Source organism: Cheilinus undulatus, linkage group 5 (genome assembly GCF_018320785.1).
Source record: "Cheilinus undulatus linkage group 5, ASM1832078v1, whole genome shotgun sequence".
Taxonomy (NCBI): domain Eukaryota; kingdom Metazoa; phylum Chordata; class Actinopteri; order Labriformes; family Labridae; genus Cheilinus; species Cheilinus undulatus.
The window spans coordinates 41,431,034-41,445,940 of record NC_054869.1 but is presented as its reverse complement, the minus strand read 5'-3'; the positions used below and the strand labels follow the sequence as shown (position 1 = coordinate 41,445,940).

At 39.6% G+C, this 14,907-nt stretch overlaps 1 protein-coding gene across 2 annotated transcripts in view; it reads left to right on the top strand.

Moving 5' to 3' along the window:
- Nucleotides 1-5,723, top strand: part of agtpbp1 (ATP/GTP binding carboxypeptidase 1) — a 64,811-nt gene extending 59,088 nt beyond the window's left edge. The window contains exon 26 of one of the 2 annotated variants that reach the window (XM_041787201.1): nucleotides 1,365-5,723. In XM_041787201.1, the coding sequence (XP_041643135.1) occupies nucleotides 1,365-1,533 (169 nt within the window). In that variant the 3' untranslated portion in view covers nucleotides 1,534-5,723. Of the gene's footprint in view, nucleotides 1-1,361 lie in introns of both variants that reach the window. The other variant, XM_041787200.1, reaches the window with a different exon arrangement.
- The last annotated feature ends 9,184 nt before the right edge of the window (nucleotides 5,724-14,907 follow it).

Here is a 14,907-nt window from a genome sequence, read left to right as displayed (position 1 = left end):
TCTACTAAAATTAATTGAAATTTAAAGGATTCCTTCTGATACTGTGAACTTGTCAGATCACATCTTTCTATGCATCGTCTTTTTTTGTCAGATCTGAATGCAGACATAATATTTATCCTGAAAATATAACAATGCAAACTGACAGTTCTACATTTTGCATGAATACTAAACAGGTGCAATGTTTTGTTTTCTATTCTCTGGGCTTTTAAACAGCACATTTTAATGGAGCAAGAAACCCATTTCAAACCTGTTTTCCTGTGTGTTTTCCCTGTGAAATTAGAGCTCTCAGTGACTCTCCTGCTGTGAGTGAAGCACAAAAACATGACAGTTATATAGGAAAGGAGAGTGCATCAGGAATGTTTTTGTTTTTAGGAGGTGTTACATTAATGTTTATGCATCAATTGCAGAGTTCTCTAAATAATGCTTGCGGGTACATTTTTAATGTAAAATATCCCTGAACAAGATAAGCGTTTAATGGACAGATGACTGGTGGCAGGGATAAAAAGCTCTGAGCAAATGATGGATGATGCTGGTCGGAGTCATGATAAATAACTGGATTGATGTAACAGTGGAGATGACAGAAAAGGTCACTTTGTATTTAAGGATGGAGATATTATAATGACATTGGGCAATGCAGATACAATGTCAGACCCCTGACACCTGATTTTGTTGACAGTGTATTAAAGGAACATCTGTCATGTGTTATTTATATATATATTCTTTTTGTATCTTAACACATCATAATAATGGCATTTTAAGTCTTTGAAACCTTTATTTGTGTTACCTTCTCTCCTGATAATTATAGTTATGTTTTTGTTTTTTATGCTTAATTGTTCCAGTCAGTATCATGGGTGCATAAATGTTTGCAGTCTACATAAGTCTACAACTTATGCCAGAGCAGACAAAGGATTCCTATCCATTGTTTTCATGTTATTTTATGGTGAATACTGAATATGTCTGGCGACCCCCCCAGGCCCACATCAGGCCTGGTGGCCGCAGTGAATCCCTAGCTTCCTACATACCTGAACTTGTGCACAGGACTGTATACTTTGTTAGGTTGTGGCTTCTTTAAGTACCTATTTAAAAAAATCCCAAAGATGCTTTGTCAACAGTTACAACACTGTTATCCTTGTTAAATGTACTTCTCCATATTTGATGTGTCAGGATATGTTTACAATATTTTTGTCGCCTGTTATGGCAACTATTGAACTCTGTGATGTTAATAATGAAAAAAGATACACGGTATGAATCCCCAAACTTGTTTTAGTAGAATTTTTCCTCCTACAAAGTCTTACTTCATTAACCCAGAAAAAAATGTTACTTCAAACTAAAAGTTGTGTTTCGTTGATGTTTTTATGCAGCAGCAGCTCCACGACTTACGTGATGGAGGAGGATGAACCGTCCTTTCTGGAGGCAATAGACTACAGCGCGGAGAGCAACGACGAGGACGCCGAGCCTGAAAACGAACACGGCACCGAAGTCCACGAGAATCCTGATCACCTGTCAGACTCTGACACCAATCACAGGGACTAATGCTGAGCTGTTAATCACATCTGTAAAAAATTATCTGAGCTTATACACAACCAGTTCTCAAATTAGCTGAGCTTATAAAGGTAAATAGTCAACCCCACACTTCTCACTCTGACAGGTGAAAAACTAGCTTAAACCTTGTTGTATAGACACTTTATGATGGTATGTAGGCTGGTGCTCTTTTCCCAGACATATTTCTCCTAAAGATGCAACTCCACTGGCCTTCTTCTGTAGACCGGCTGAAAAAAGTGCTCAATAGAAATCAAGATGGATTACAATGAATGTTAACACCTTTCACCTTTATGCAGTAACCTTCATGAGCTGTAACAGACACCATATAGCCTCTGAGATTCACATTTAGCTAGCCAGAGCAGCAAACAGCAGGCACCACTGATCCTTAACTTGAATCCTTGTCCACTTGTTAATTTTTCACTTTAGCCGTGATAGTGTTACCGGTTGGGGGGGGGGGGCTTCTTTGGTAGGGTCTTGAAACCTTTGTCGCCTGTGAGCCTGTGTGTTAGTGGACACACTCCAGGTGATGGAGGGAGACTTGATCACCTCCACTGACCAGTTTAGAGGTGAAACCAACATGCCTTCTTAGACCCTGTTTACACCTTACGCTAACATCCATTCTTGGTGATCTCATAACAAATGGTGAGCCTTAATGCTAAGTATGCAGGTACCCCGATGCACCCTGGGTATGGATAGAGTCTCCTTAGCTGGCACGATATGGTAGTTCGCCATCAACTCACTGGGAACTGGGTAAACAATGCTCCCTCTCACCAGGTGAAAAAAACACACATTCAGGCTTTTTAACTGGAAATAATGAACAACTTTTACTTGTATAAGAATTCACTAGAGACACAGTCAGTACATTTATATTCATAGTAAAGTTGAGCCGAGTCGAGAAAACTTCTTTTGCAACCCCATGTTTGAATCAGCATGTAGGAGTGCTAAATTAAATTGTTTGAATATATTAGAAAAGTACAGGCTACTGATATCTGTCCATGTTACATTATTTGCCAGTGGCTGATGTTTGTCAAATAACATCAATTTGCTTAATTTACTTGCTTTTAATCATACCATCCAAACACACGTGTACTCTACTCTCTCAAACAACTAAACGATACGGTACGACACTATACGATATGATGCGATATCTATCACAATAGAGGCCCAGATATGATCCGATATGATCCAGTACAATACGATATGTACACATTGATTTGGAACTATAAGCATGTCATAATAAACATGAAAACTAAACTTTTAAACACTTAAATTGAGATCCTCAGCTTCAAGTAGGCCCACCTATAGCACCTTTTGGGCCCTTTGGGTAGCATTAATGAACTGACAAGTGAGGATTAAACATTATTACTGTCACTCCTTAATCAGCTCTCTGAAGCCTTCATTGCTAGTGCCGCTGTTTGGCTGCTAATTAGCCTAATGTGTGTAGATGAAGATTACTGTTGCTGTAGTGTTTTACCTTGTTTATCACACATCTGGCATGAATCATGTCCAACTCCTGACTTTCTGTGTGAAGAAACCCGAATTATCCAGTATATTTGCTTTTAGTCTTGCTGGCAGTGGATAGACACAATGATTTATAATACTGCTGTAAGTACCATTTATAATCATACAGATTCTGTAACATCTGTATCGATACACATATCGGCAAGGAGCGTGCAACAATATGTTGTATCAATTTTTAGAGCCTACCTCCTACATCTTTTCTTTTCATGTACGTGATCATATGTCAGTATTTTTATGCCATACATATGCATGATACTATTTGCATTTTTAAACTCAATGTTCAGTAATTAGGCTTCGGTAGATCAATGCGTTGAAGATTTTTGTTGGCGCCTATCACAAACAAAGTTAATAGAGTGGAGTAAAACATTGACTGCATGAACTGCAGAAAACTGTTCCAGTGACAGAAGAGGTTCACATTTAACATAAGCTGTATCCACTCTCTGGTACATTAATTGGTCATTAAGTGCTTGTCTTTCTCTCTTCCTCTTTTCCTTTCTTCAAATAAGAATCCTCAGTGTTATTCATTGTTGGTGTCATGCAGCGCCCAATCAAAAATGTCAGGAAGTTTGAGTATATTACAAACTTTGCTTATCCTGTGCCAGTGCCTCAGTGACACCAGGGGGTAACTAACAAATTATCAGAGGTCCCCAGGTACTGCTTATCTTTTTTGAATAGGAAAGTAGTCTGTAGAAATTTCACCTCTCACACAAGTTCACATGGATTTAAAAGCCCAGTTTCAGTCAGACTAACTCAGTTACCTTTTTCTAACTGCAAGTAAACATACTGTTGGAGCAAAGTGTAAGCATGCATACTTAAGGGGAGTCTACTTGTATCAGATCACCCAGAACAGATGTTAATGCGAGGTGTAAACAAGGCCTTCTTCTCTTTTCCTTTATCTCTTCAGTCAAAATAGGCGCTTTAACTTTTTACTCTTTGGGTCTTTCTTGTGTCCTTTCTTGGTTGCTTTCTTCTCTCTTCCTTCTCTTCCTTTTTATCTGACATGCAAAGGTTTCTGAATGGCACACATTTAGTGAGCAGCTGTTTTCATGCATGCACACCTGAAAAATTCTTGACATGACGTAAAAGAAAAAAGTAGAAATGTCTCAACAGCAGAGTCTGGCTCTGTTATATCAGTTTTTGTGTTTTCATCATTGCTATTTGTATTTTGGCAAATTAAAGGGCAATCAAATGGACAAAAAACGATGATATTGGCAAACTGATAATACAGCAGCACAGTTTAATTACACACCCAGAGATTAAAGTTGTGTACCACTTACTTTTGGTGTATCTCCTGCTGTTTTTGTCACATCAGCTCAACCCAAATTCCTGGACACAATTTACTTAAAAGATGTCAGGAATAATTCCAGATGAAGTCAGAGAGAAAAATTAAAGTTTTGGCCATGAGACATGCAGCTTATTCTGGAAATTTCTGGAAATTTTCAAGAGTTTTGTGAAGGATGAAAGCACCAACTGGCATCCCAAGTGCTTCATGTAAAACCTGCTCAGATGTATCCACGCTTGAGTTGTTACCTCTCTTTCTCTCCTCTTTTTCAGTCACCGTGCACAAGGTCTAACCATCCTCCACGTGCTGTTTTGCCTTGCTTAATCCAAAAGTATATAACGCAGATGTAGAATGTTCACGTCTTCATGGAGACACTCTGTAAAATACATGAATCAAAGTTATAACCACACACCACTAACTAACAAGAACAGGTTTGGTTTGAGCTTGTTTGCGATGTAAAAACAGGAATGTAAAATATCCACATGCACTCTTAGTGTCTGGTGGTTTTTAATAACAGGCAGTATTATAATGTCAGATAGGGACAAAACGCATGGGCTGTAAGGAGCAGAGACAACGTTTTGCACTTTGGATACACACTAACAAAAACATACTGAATGGGAGTAAAACGTCACTTTACAACACGTCACACTTTGCAAACCTCAGTCACCTCAGTAGTTTAAGGACTCCAGTCTAAAGCTTCACGTTTTAAAGAAATATACTGGAATTTAGTATCCTTTTTATCACTTCAAGTTTGTGTGTACATTTTGTGGGTTTCCTTTGGAGAGACTGTTGCATAAAAGCAGATGGTGCTTTGTATTAAGAGTATAGAGCTAGATTATTTCTTTGTTTATGGGTATGAGTTTATTCTGTCGTGTTTGTACAGCTAGCGCATGGCTATTTTCTGTTTTTATTTTTTAATTTATTAAATTTTGTGAAAGGGATGCATCCTGTATGTATATGAGGCAGATTGAGTGTAAATGTGTGCAGGAGTCTGGGCTATTCCATCAGTCAGCAGGCTTTTATACTCTTAATGTTTCTCTTTTAAGTTTAGCTCTCATCCCCTTGTTTTCTGTATTTTTTCTTGTCTTTGCTTCCTTTCATATATCACTTACAGACTTGCTAAAAAGCCTACAAAGTCCTTGCTCTGAGTGCATGTATGTGTGCAATACGGATACACATAGTTGGATGTATGTTAATTAATGTCAACTTTCTTTGAGATTTGTGTGTGCTCTTATCTCTTTTTTTGTCTTTAGAAGCTGATGTCAACAAGATGTTACTTTTCTTTTATTTTGAGGTAAACAAAGCAGAGGTAGTGACTGATTTTAGGTGATTGTAACAAAGACAGAAGCAAAGAGTGAACATGGGAAATAAAATGTGAATGTGATAATCTGTCAGCCCTTTTTTATTTGTCTTTCCATCATGCTTGAGTGAAAAGTGCTGCACCACTTCTGAGCTACACTTTCTTTAACATCATGAACAGTAAATTCCCACAACTTTAGTCCTCTTGAAGCTCTATCTCTCTGTCAAACTTTGTAAAGTAACTGTAATGGATCCTAACTGAGTTATGGTTAGAAGTGCTGCAATCGCCACACAGAGCCAAAAAACATAGACACAGGAAAAATGTTTTTCTTGTAACCCGGTTCTTATTTTCATAGCCCACACTGTTGAGTTAAACTTGACTTCCTTAAATAACCATTTGTGTTTTTAAAGGCAAAGACATTCCATCCACACGGTCTGATTCTGACTTTCTTAGCTGTCACCTGCTGAGAAAAATGTTACCAGGTCCATTCAGTACTGGCTTTAAAATACCTTCTTCACATATTTAAAAAAACAATTGTAATTTGAGCTCAGCATGTCTTTACCAGGGATGGAGATCCAAGCACACATACTGCATAAAAACTCTTATGTATTTTTAAAAAACAGGAATCAGTAATGTTTTAGCTTAAACCACTTCTGTTAATAGCTGTGCTGTCATTTTGTCTTTCCACCAAACAATAGAAAACTTGTAGTAGTATCAATAAGTATAAAATCAGATTGAAAAGAATAACTGTATCATTATCCATAAAAATGAACAATTTCCATCCCTTTCCATAAGGAAGAATCTACCTTAAAGTAGAAATAGTTGGAGGAGGATCAATTCTTCCTGTTAAACATTGTTAGTGACCCCAACAAACACTATATAGACAAAAGTATTTGGCTACACAAGTTAACTATTGAATTCAGGTGTTTCAATCAGACCTGTTGCCACAGGTGTATAAAATCAATCAGCTAGCCATGCAGTCTTCATTTACAAACATTTGTGATACACAATGGGTCGTTCTGAAAAGCTCAGTGACTTCAAGTGTGGTACTGTGATGGACGCCAGCTTTGCAGTAAGATGCTTTTTGAAATTTCATGCCTGCTGGATATTCCACAGTCAAATAACTATTATTATTAGAAAATGGAAGCATTCAGGAACAACAGAAACACAGCCGCAAAGCAGAAGACCTCATAAAACTACAGAGTGGGGTCAACTACTGCTAAGGTGCATGGTGCGTAAAGACGGCAACACTGCTGACTCTATAGCTGAAGACTTCTGAGCCTCCACTGGCATTAATATTAACTCAAAAAAATGCCCCAGGAGCTTCATGGAATGGCTTTCCGTGACCAAACAGCTGCTTGCAAGCCTCACATCACCAAATCCAATGCATCAGATGGAGTGGAGTAAAGCAAACCAACACTAGACCGTTGAGCAGTGGAAACATGTTCTGTGAAGTGACAAATCACACTTTTCTGTTTGGCAGTCAGAGAGATGAGTCTGGGTTTGGTGGATGCGGGGAGAACACTACCTGTCTGACTGCATGTGCCAACTGTGAAGTTTGGTTGGGGGTGATAATGGTATGGGGCTGTTTTTCAGGGTTTGGGCTAGGCTTCTTATCTCCAGTGAAGGGTGATCTTAATGCTTCAGCATACCAAGACAATTTGAACAATACAATGCTTCCCACTTTGTGGCAACAGTTTAGGGAAGGCCTTTTCTACCAGCGCACAAGCAAGGACTCTAAAGACATGGTTTAAGTTTGGTGCCGAAGAACTTGAGAAACATGCACAGAGCCCTGATCCTAACCCCACAGACCCCCTTTGGGATGAACGGGATGAACAAAATTGTGAGCCAGGCCTTCTCATCCAACATCAGTGCCTGACCTCATACATACGTCACAGAATGAACGGGCACAAATTCCCACAGAAACACTCTAAAATCTTGTAGAAATCCTTCCGAGAAAAGTGGAAGCTGTTACAGCTGCAAGAAGGGCGCCTACTCCATTTTAAAGTTCATGTATTTGAATACAACGGCATTACAGTCCCTATTGTCGTAATGAGCAGGTGCCCAAATACTTTTGTCCATTTAGTGTACTTTTTTTAGTAGCTCCTGGCGTTAACCAGGAAGTACACCTTTAATAGTTTTTCTCTTTCAGTATGAGAAATTTATCCATAAACCAAAACTATGGTTTACTTTTTTCACTGAGAAGTCTACAGTTCATAAAGAAAGCAACAGAGGTGGGCACAGCTGAACAGTGCCTCTCTACTTATCAAACACCACATTCCAAATTATTATGCAAAGTGGATTTTATTGTCATAAACATTCATTTTCTTTTTCATTGAAACTCATGGATGGTCTTGTGTCTCAGGGCTCTTTGGATCACTGAAATCAATCTCAGACACCTGTGATAATTAGTTTGCCAGGTGAGCCCAATTAAAGGAAAACTCTTTAAGATAGACATTCCACATTATTAAGCAGGCCACAGGTTTCAAGCAATATGGGAAAGAAAAGGATCTCTCTCGCTGCCGAAAAGCATGAAATAGTGCAATGCCTTAGACAAGGTATGAAAACAGATATTTCACGAAAACTTAAGCTTGATCACGTACTGTGAAGAAATCTGTGGCTGATTCAGAGCATGGATGGGTTCGTGCAGATAAAGGCATAATGAGGAAGGTTTCTGCCAGACAAATTCATCAGATTAAGAGAGCAGCTGCTAAAATGTCATTACAAAGCAGCAAACAGGAATTTTAAGCCGCTGGTCCCTCTGGAGTCCCACGAACCTCAAGGTGTAGGATCCTCCAGAGGCTTGCAGTCATGTATAAACCTACTATTCAGCCACCCCTAACCAATGCTCACAAGCAGAAACCGTGGAAGTGGGCCCAGAAATACATGAAGACTCATTTTCAAACAGTCTTGTTGACTGATGAGTGTCGTGCAACCCTGGATGGTCCAGATGGAGGAGTAGTGGATGGTTGGTGGATGGCCACCATATCCCAACAAGGCTGCAAGGTCAGCAAGGAGCTGGCGGAGTCATGTTTTAGGCCGGAATCATGGTAAGAGAGCTGGTAGGCCCCTTTAGGGTCCCTGAAGGTGTGAAAATGACCTCAGCAAAGTATACAGAGTTTCTGACTGACCACTTTCTTCCGTGGTACAAAAAGGACTGTGCCTTCCATAACAAAATTATTTTAATGCATGACAATGCACCATGTCATGCTGCAAAGATTACCTCTGTGTCATTGGCTGCTATGGGCATAAAAGGAGAGAAACTCATGGTGAATCCATATTTGGGTGAATATCTTACTAGAGATCAGTTCTACAAACCCAGCTGGCACACTGGGGAAAGAAGGGGAGGAGTTGCACTTGGCTTTGTTCTTAGAGACAGGTGCCAAAGTGCAGCATAAAATGGATACCTGCTCTAAAAGTCATGAATACCCTTTAAATATAACCATTTTTGACCAGCAATTCAATAATTGTAACACATGAGTCAGAACAACAATGTATTGCCATACTGATAATTTGTTCCTCACCAGCTGCTACAGTATAATTTCTGTGTTTGCGTCGTTACAGTTTAGGGATTTTACAGAGAAATCCTCAGCATGCACTTTAATTACTCACTCAGCATGTAGAACTGTAGCAATGTTTGCAACTATAACTGCTCCCTCTATCCATACTGAAAAGATGTCTCTCCTGAAGCCTGTTTAGTGGAAATGATGGGGCACAAAATCCACCGTCCTCATTCTGTGCAAAAATTCATTTCATGAAGCTCCAGCAGCCGGAGTTACACAAATTAACTGGGTCTCTTCCAAAACTACAGCAGTTGTGTTTCTGTGCTTCTCCCACTGCACAGCTAAGAGACAATGTCTCTGAAGACACATGGAAAATGATGTAAAAAAATATGACAGCTTAGAAAAGAACACAGTAGGTTGTATAGACTGAAGATGCAAACTTTATTCTCTTTGAGTGCAACATGAAAATAATTTCAATAAGGACATCCTCTGCAGCCAGTATGGACAAGTAAACATTTGCACCGATAAGTACTTCCTTTGCTCTGACAGAGTTTGGAGGATGTATATGGAAACATTCAGACTGGGGATGTCTGACCTGATCCTGATATTGGACAGTGGAGCAATGGTGACTTAAATATGCCAGATCTTGTATCTGTGATAATGGTCCAATCGATGGGGCTAATCGATGATGTTCATGGCATCTACCTACACTGATAACATACTGCACCACCACTCCAACCCCTACTGGCAATGTTTATTTGTTGACAAGCAGAGACTGGCAAAGCCGGCATGGACTTTGTGAGAAGCCAAAGAACCATGTTAAAGATGACCATGTTGACTGACATGGTACAGTAGTTAACAGATTTCATTTAAATATGACTCTGCAAGCATCTACTAAAATATCCCAGTGACATACGTATTTATACCCTTTGCAACCACATGTGGAATTTAGGTCAGGTCCCTTCCAATACTCTTGATCACTGCTGAGATGTTTCTACACTGCCCTGACAATCCAGAACAGACTACGTGCAGCCATTCCCCGATCTCTTAGGGCTGTCATGACTGCCCTCCACCATCGTGCCTGTTTGCACTGGTGTCATCAGCATGTGCACTGGAACCACATTGGCTGACTTGTGGCTGTGCATGGTTCTTCCACACACTACTGAGGCTCCAAATGAATACAATTGTTAAATTACCAACAAGTCTTGTTTCTTCAGACTTTCATCATCCCATCCACCAAACAAGAGTCAGTGTAAGAATAAGCTCTTTGGCATTGGCAGAGAAGATTTTGCAAATTTTCCATGGGTGCAACCCTCATACTTAGCTCTGCTGCTCATCCCACAAATACATGTTCCTTACAAATATGGCTCCATTTAAAGGGGAAATAAACAGGCTTTCTAATGGTATATGATCTTTTTCAAGAAGCTTTGTTACAACAACGAATAAATAATCTACCAAACTTTGCTAAATCTATCTATCTATCTATCTATCTATCTATCTATCTATCTATCTATCTATGCAGAGGATTTTTTCTTTAATTTTTCTGTTTCCAGGCAAACACAGCAGAAAGTCGAGGCTTTGAAAAAGTGATGATGTAATGCTTTATCCTCAATCAACCTCTTGCCGCTCAGCGGCAGAAGCAGCTGCAGAAAATAATGATGTTTTTTAAATTTCTACACAGAAGCCGTCAGTCGTGATAAACTGTCATCCGTCTGAAACTGGTCAATTAACATTTTTAGCACGAGCCTGATAATTAACCTCCTACATGTTACATACCAGCGGTCACGTCTACAGAGCATCATCTGTGTTTGGTTTGGTTGGCGTTGATGTATTCCTGGGGCTGATGGAGCATAAGTAGCTACTCCATCACTCCATGCATGTCAGAGGCTCTGTTGTATAAGATTGTTAAGCATTGTACCTCGGCTGTTTAAGAGCCCAGAGTAACCTAATCTTTCTTGCTTCTGAGGAAATGACTGAGGCCAAAAGAGGGGTGACAAAAGTGCTGCAGAAATATCTCTAAAGAGTCTTGTATGATGTTGTGTAAATGGATATAAATGGACAGAAGGATGCAAGAGAGGGAGGAGGAGGAGGAGAGAGAAATGGCAGAGATAAGAGCGATAGAGAGAGAGAGAGAGAGAGAGTGAAAGCAGGAGCGGAAGAAAACAGTGGAGAGGAGGACGAGGAGAGGAATTTGGAGAGGTTGAGGAGAATGTTAATCTGAGGAAGGCAGCATGGAGAGAAAAGCTCTTTTCCTCTCTAAGCCCTACACCCTCACTTCCTGTCCCTGCTGTCAATCAGAGCAGCTGAAGTGCATCAGACAAAAGACCCCCCCTCTTCCTTTTCTCCCCCTCTCAAACACCACAAACACCAGCACCAACCAGCCAATTAACTGCCTTGCTTTTAGGGCAGAGTGTAGGAAGGTTTTGAGCTGCTTCTGTATGTTCCTCATGTTCATCAGAGAGCCCTAATTAGCAATCTGTCTTCCTCCGTCTCACGTATTCAAGCAGGCACCGTTCCCGGCCCCCATCCTCACACTGACTGGCCTTATTGCCGCGGTCTAAAGTGTGGCTCTGTGGGCCTCTAACAGCGTAGCCAATTAGTGCCAGTGTCCGAGTTGGCTGCTCCTCGAACTCACTGGTGGTCCCACTGAGGGACAGAAAGGCCCCTCTGAAAGGTACAAGGCCACAAAGAACGGCCTGACAAAGACCTGTGTGTATGGGCTGCATGTCACAGCGGCACACAAGACCACCAATCTGTGAGTAAGGGTTGGCATGGCAACAGACCTTTAAACTTAGATAGGTAAACTTTCTTAATAACTCATGTTAATCCATGATTTTATGCTTGATTGTTTTTTGATACTATTGATCAGAAAAATAATGAAGATTTGATTTTTAAAACTGGCATTGATAATTATCAAAAGGAAATTATGACCACAAACAGCACATGGTGAAACACTTCAGCATAGAACAAAGGCTCCATCATCGGTCTGCAATTAAAAAAAAAAAATCACTTGTCTCACATCTTCGTAGTCAGCTTACCTGGGCATAGGCCTTTCATGGTCACTTTTCAAGAAACTGATTGTTTGAATGACGAAAAAAAGCATATTTACACTGGTTCCTACTGTAGTGTCCTACTGTAGCATGAAGTAGCTTGCCCCATTCCTAATTTACTCGCTGTTGTTTGCATTAAGAAGGGAGAGGAACAAGGAAAGAGGGAGATGAGAAGGAATCAGGAGTGTCACAGGAATATTTCTGATTTTCTTTCACCTTTCTCACTCAAAAAAGACAGTGGTGGTAAATATCCATATCCCTGTTTGAAATATAACACTTTTAATACAAAACATTACACTTCTGTTTCCCAGCATTCAAAATAAAACCGCTAGATGTCACTCTTTTAGCAAGAAGTGTCGTAAAATTCTCAGGACAGAGAATCAAATATTGAACAAATGCAGCAGAGTGGACAGCAAGCATGCAATGCCATGCTATATTGCAGTAATTCTCAACCCTTTCAGCCCGCAACCCCCAAAATAAAGGTGCCAGAGACCGGGGACCCCACTGTACCTGAAGGTGGTTGAACAGCCATGCACATTCAAGAATAGTCATGTGCAGACAAGGCTGCCCAAGAGAAGGGATGATTGAAGAGCTTTCTGGGACCCAGCCAGTACAGGGGCCCATGGATGTCAACAAAATCATGGTCCATTGTAAAATTAAGCTGTGATATCCAAATCTTATATAAAAACTGTATAATAACCACTCTTATCAAATACATTTTTTATTTATTTGTGTTGTAGTATATAGCCTTCTCAAAAATGTAAATCCCTTTTTTAAAAAAAAGAATTAAAATGGGTATAAATATGGCAACCAAAAAAGGAGATGGAAAAGGTGGTGAAACAGGATTTTAAATGAGCAGAAGACATGGCAAGAATTAGAAAAAAGAATGGTAAAAAATGAGCAACAAATGGCAAAAATTGGTTAAAGTGGCAAAAATGGGTCTAAAAGGGGGTTGAGGGGAATATAAAGGTTGCTGAAATAGGTTAAAGGTTGCAAAAATGGGTGGAAAAGTTGGTGAAATGGGATCCAAAGGTGAGAAAAAGTGGTTCAAACTGGCCAAAAAAAAAAAAAAAACTAACTGAGGCAGAAATGGGCATAAAAAGGGGTTGACAGTGGCAATAATGGGTCAACAGAGGCAACAACAGAAGTAGCGAAGACAGGCATTGGAAAGGGGCGCACAGATAGCCTAGAAGTGTAAGGCGTTACCCATGTAAGTGGACGGCCTGGGTTTGAATCCGGCCTGTGGCCCTTTACCACATGTCTCTCCCCACTCTCTCCCCTGTTTCTGACTCTACCCACTGTCCTCCTTCATGTAATAAAGGCATGAAAAGCCCAAAAATAAATCTAATATAAAGAAAAAGTGGTGGAAAGGTCTTAAAATGGGTTTAGAGTGGGATAAGTGTGCTAAAATTGGTGGGAAAAAGTGATGAAAAGGGGTTAAAATGTGGCAAAAATGGGTCCAAACTACAGAAACTTAAAATGGGTTCAAATATGGCAAATAATACTTAACAAAATAAGCTGGGGAAAACAATGATTTAGAAATGTTTTTAAGGCAACTGGCGACCCCGTCTATTTTTTTCATGACCCCCAAAGGGGTCCCGGCCCCAAGGTTGAGAATCACTGCTATATTGGACACTCACATGTTGTAGGACATGTGCCACATTTTTAAAATAAATAAATCATAATGTCAATGCTCAGAGCTCAATAATGAGTCTTAAGAGGGGCTGTCAGCATTAATTCATTAATCACAATAAGTTAAGATTCATAATTAGTAGGGGTCCACAATGTTATCGGCATAATCAGTATCAGCAGTCTGACTCTGTCTACTGTCCTCCTCTATCAATAAAGGCATTAAAAGCACAAAAATATATTTTTAAAAAATCTGTTGATATTTGAAGCTGATATATCTGCTGTATTCATTAGCCGTATGTACAAATAAGTTTGTAGTTTTAGGCAGAACCAACAGTGATACAAATAATAAACCTTCTTTGTTCATCCTCATTTCTTAAAGTGTGTTTAAGGACTTTAGTTTTACGTCTGAATGTCTGAAAAAAAAATCTGGTATCATGCATCCCTAATAATTTGTGCATTTATGTCTAATCTCATGCCTTTTATCCTCTTTCAGCACACTTTGGTTAAACCGCTGCAGTGTCCCTCTGCAGCCACAGTCCTATAAAATAAGTCCATCACTGATCCTTAATGTCTCATTTTGCTTTAAAAAAACTCAGCTAAGTGGACAAGTCATTTCATTTCCACCTTGTTTTAATGAACATTTACTCTTTCCTTTTTCCTTTTTTTATCCATAACAATTACAGCATGGCATTGCAAAAGCATCAGAGTACCAAATGGTTTGTCAAACTTTGCATGTGTGTGTTTCTGTGTGATCTCATTATAATTTAGCATCAGAGGTCCTCAATAAAGAGTCAGGCTGTATAAGCAGGTATACTTTATGATAGTGAGAAGTGCTTTAAAGGATGCTCAACTGGATCAAAACAGTGCCATTAACATTAAAAGTAGGAAATTTAAACCCTTACACGCAAAGTGTTTGTCTGAGACCAGCTGGATTGTCATATCTATCCCATAATACATAGCTTTTTTCACCCTTGTGATAATTTTTTATTTGCATTGAAACAAAGTTAACAAACAGAACTTTTGAATGTGTTACCTTTCTGTATGTGTACAGCTCTTTACGTTAAGTTAGGCCTCATT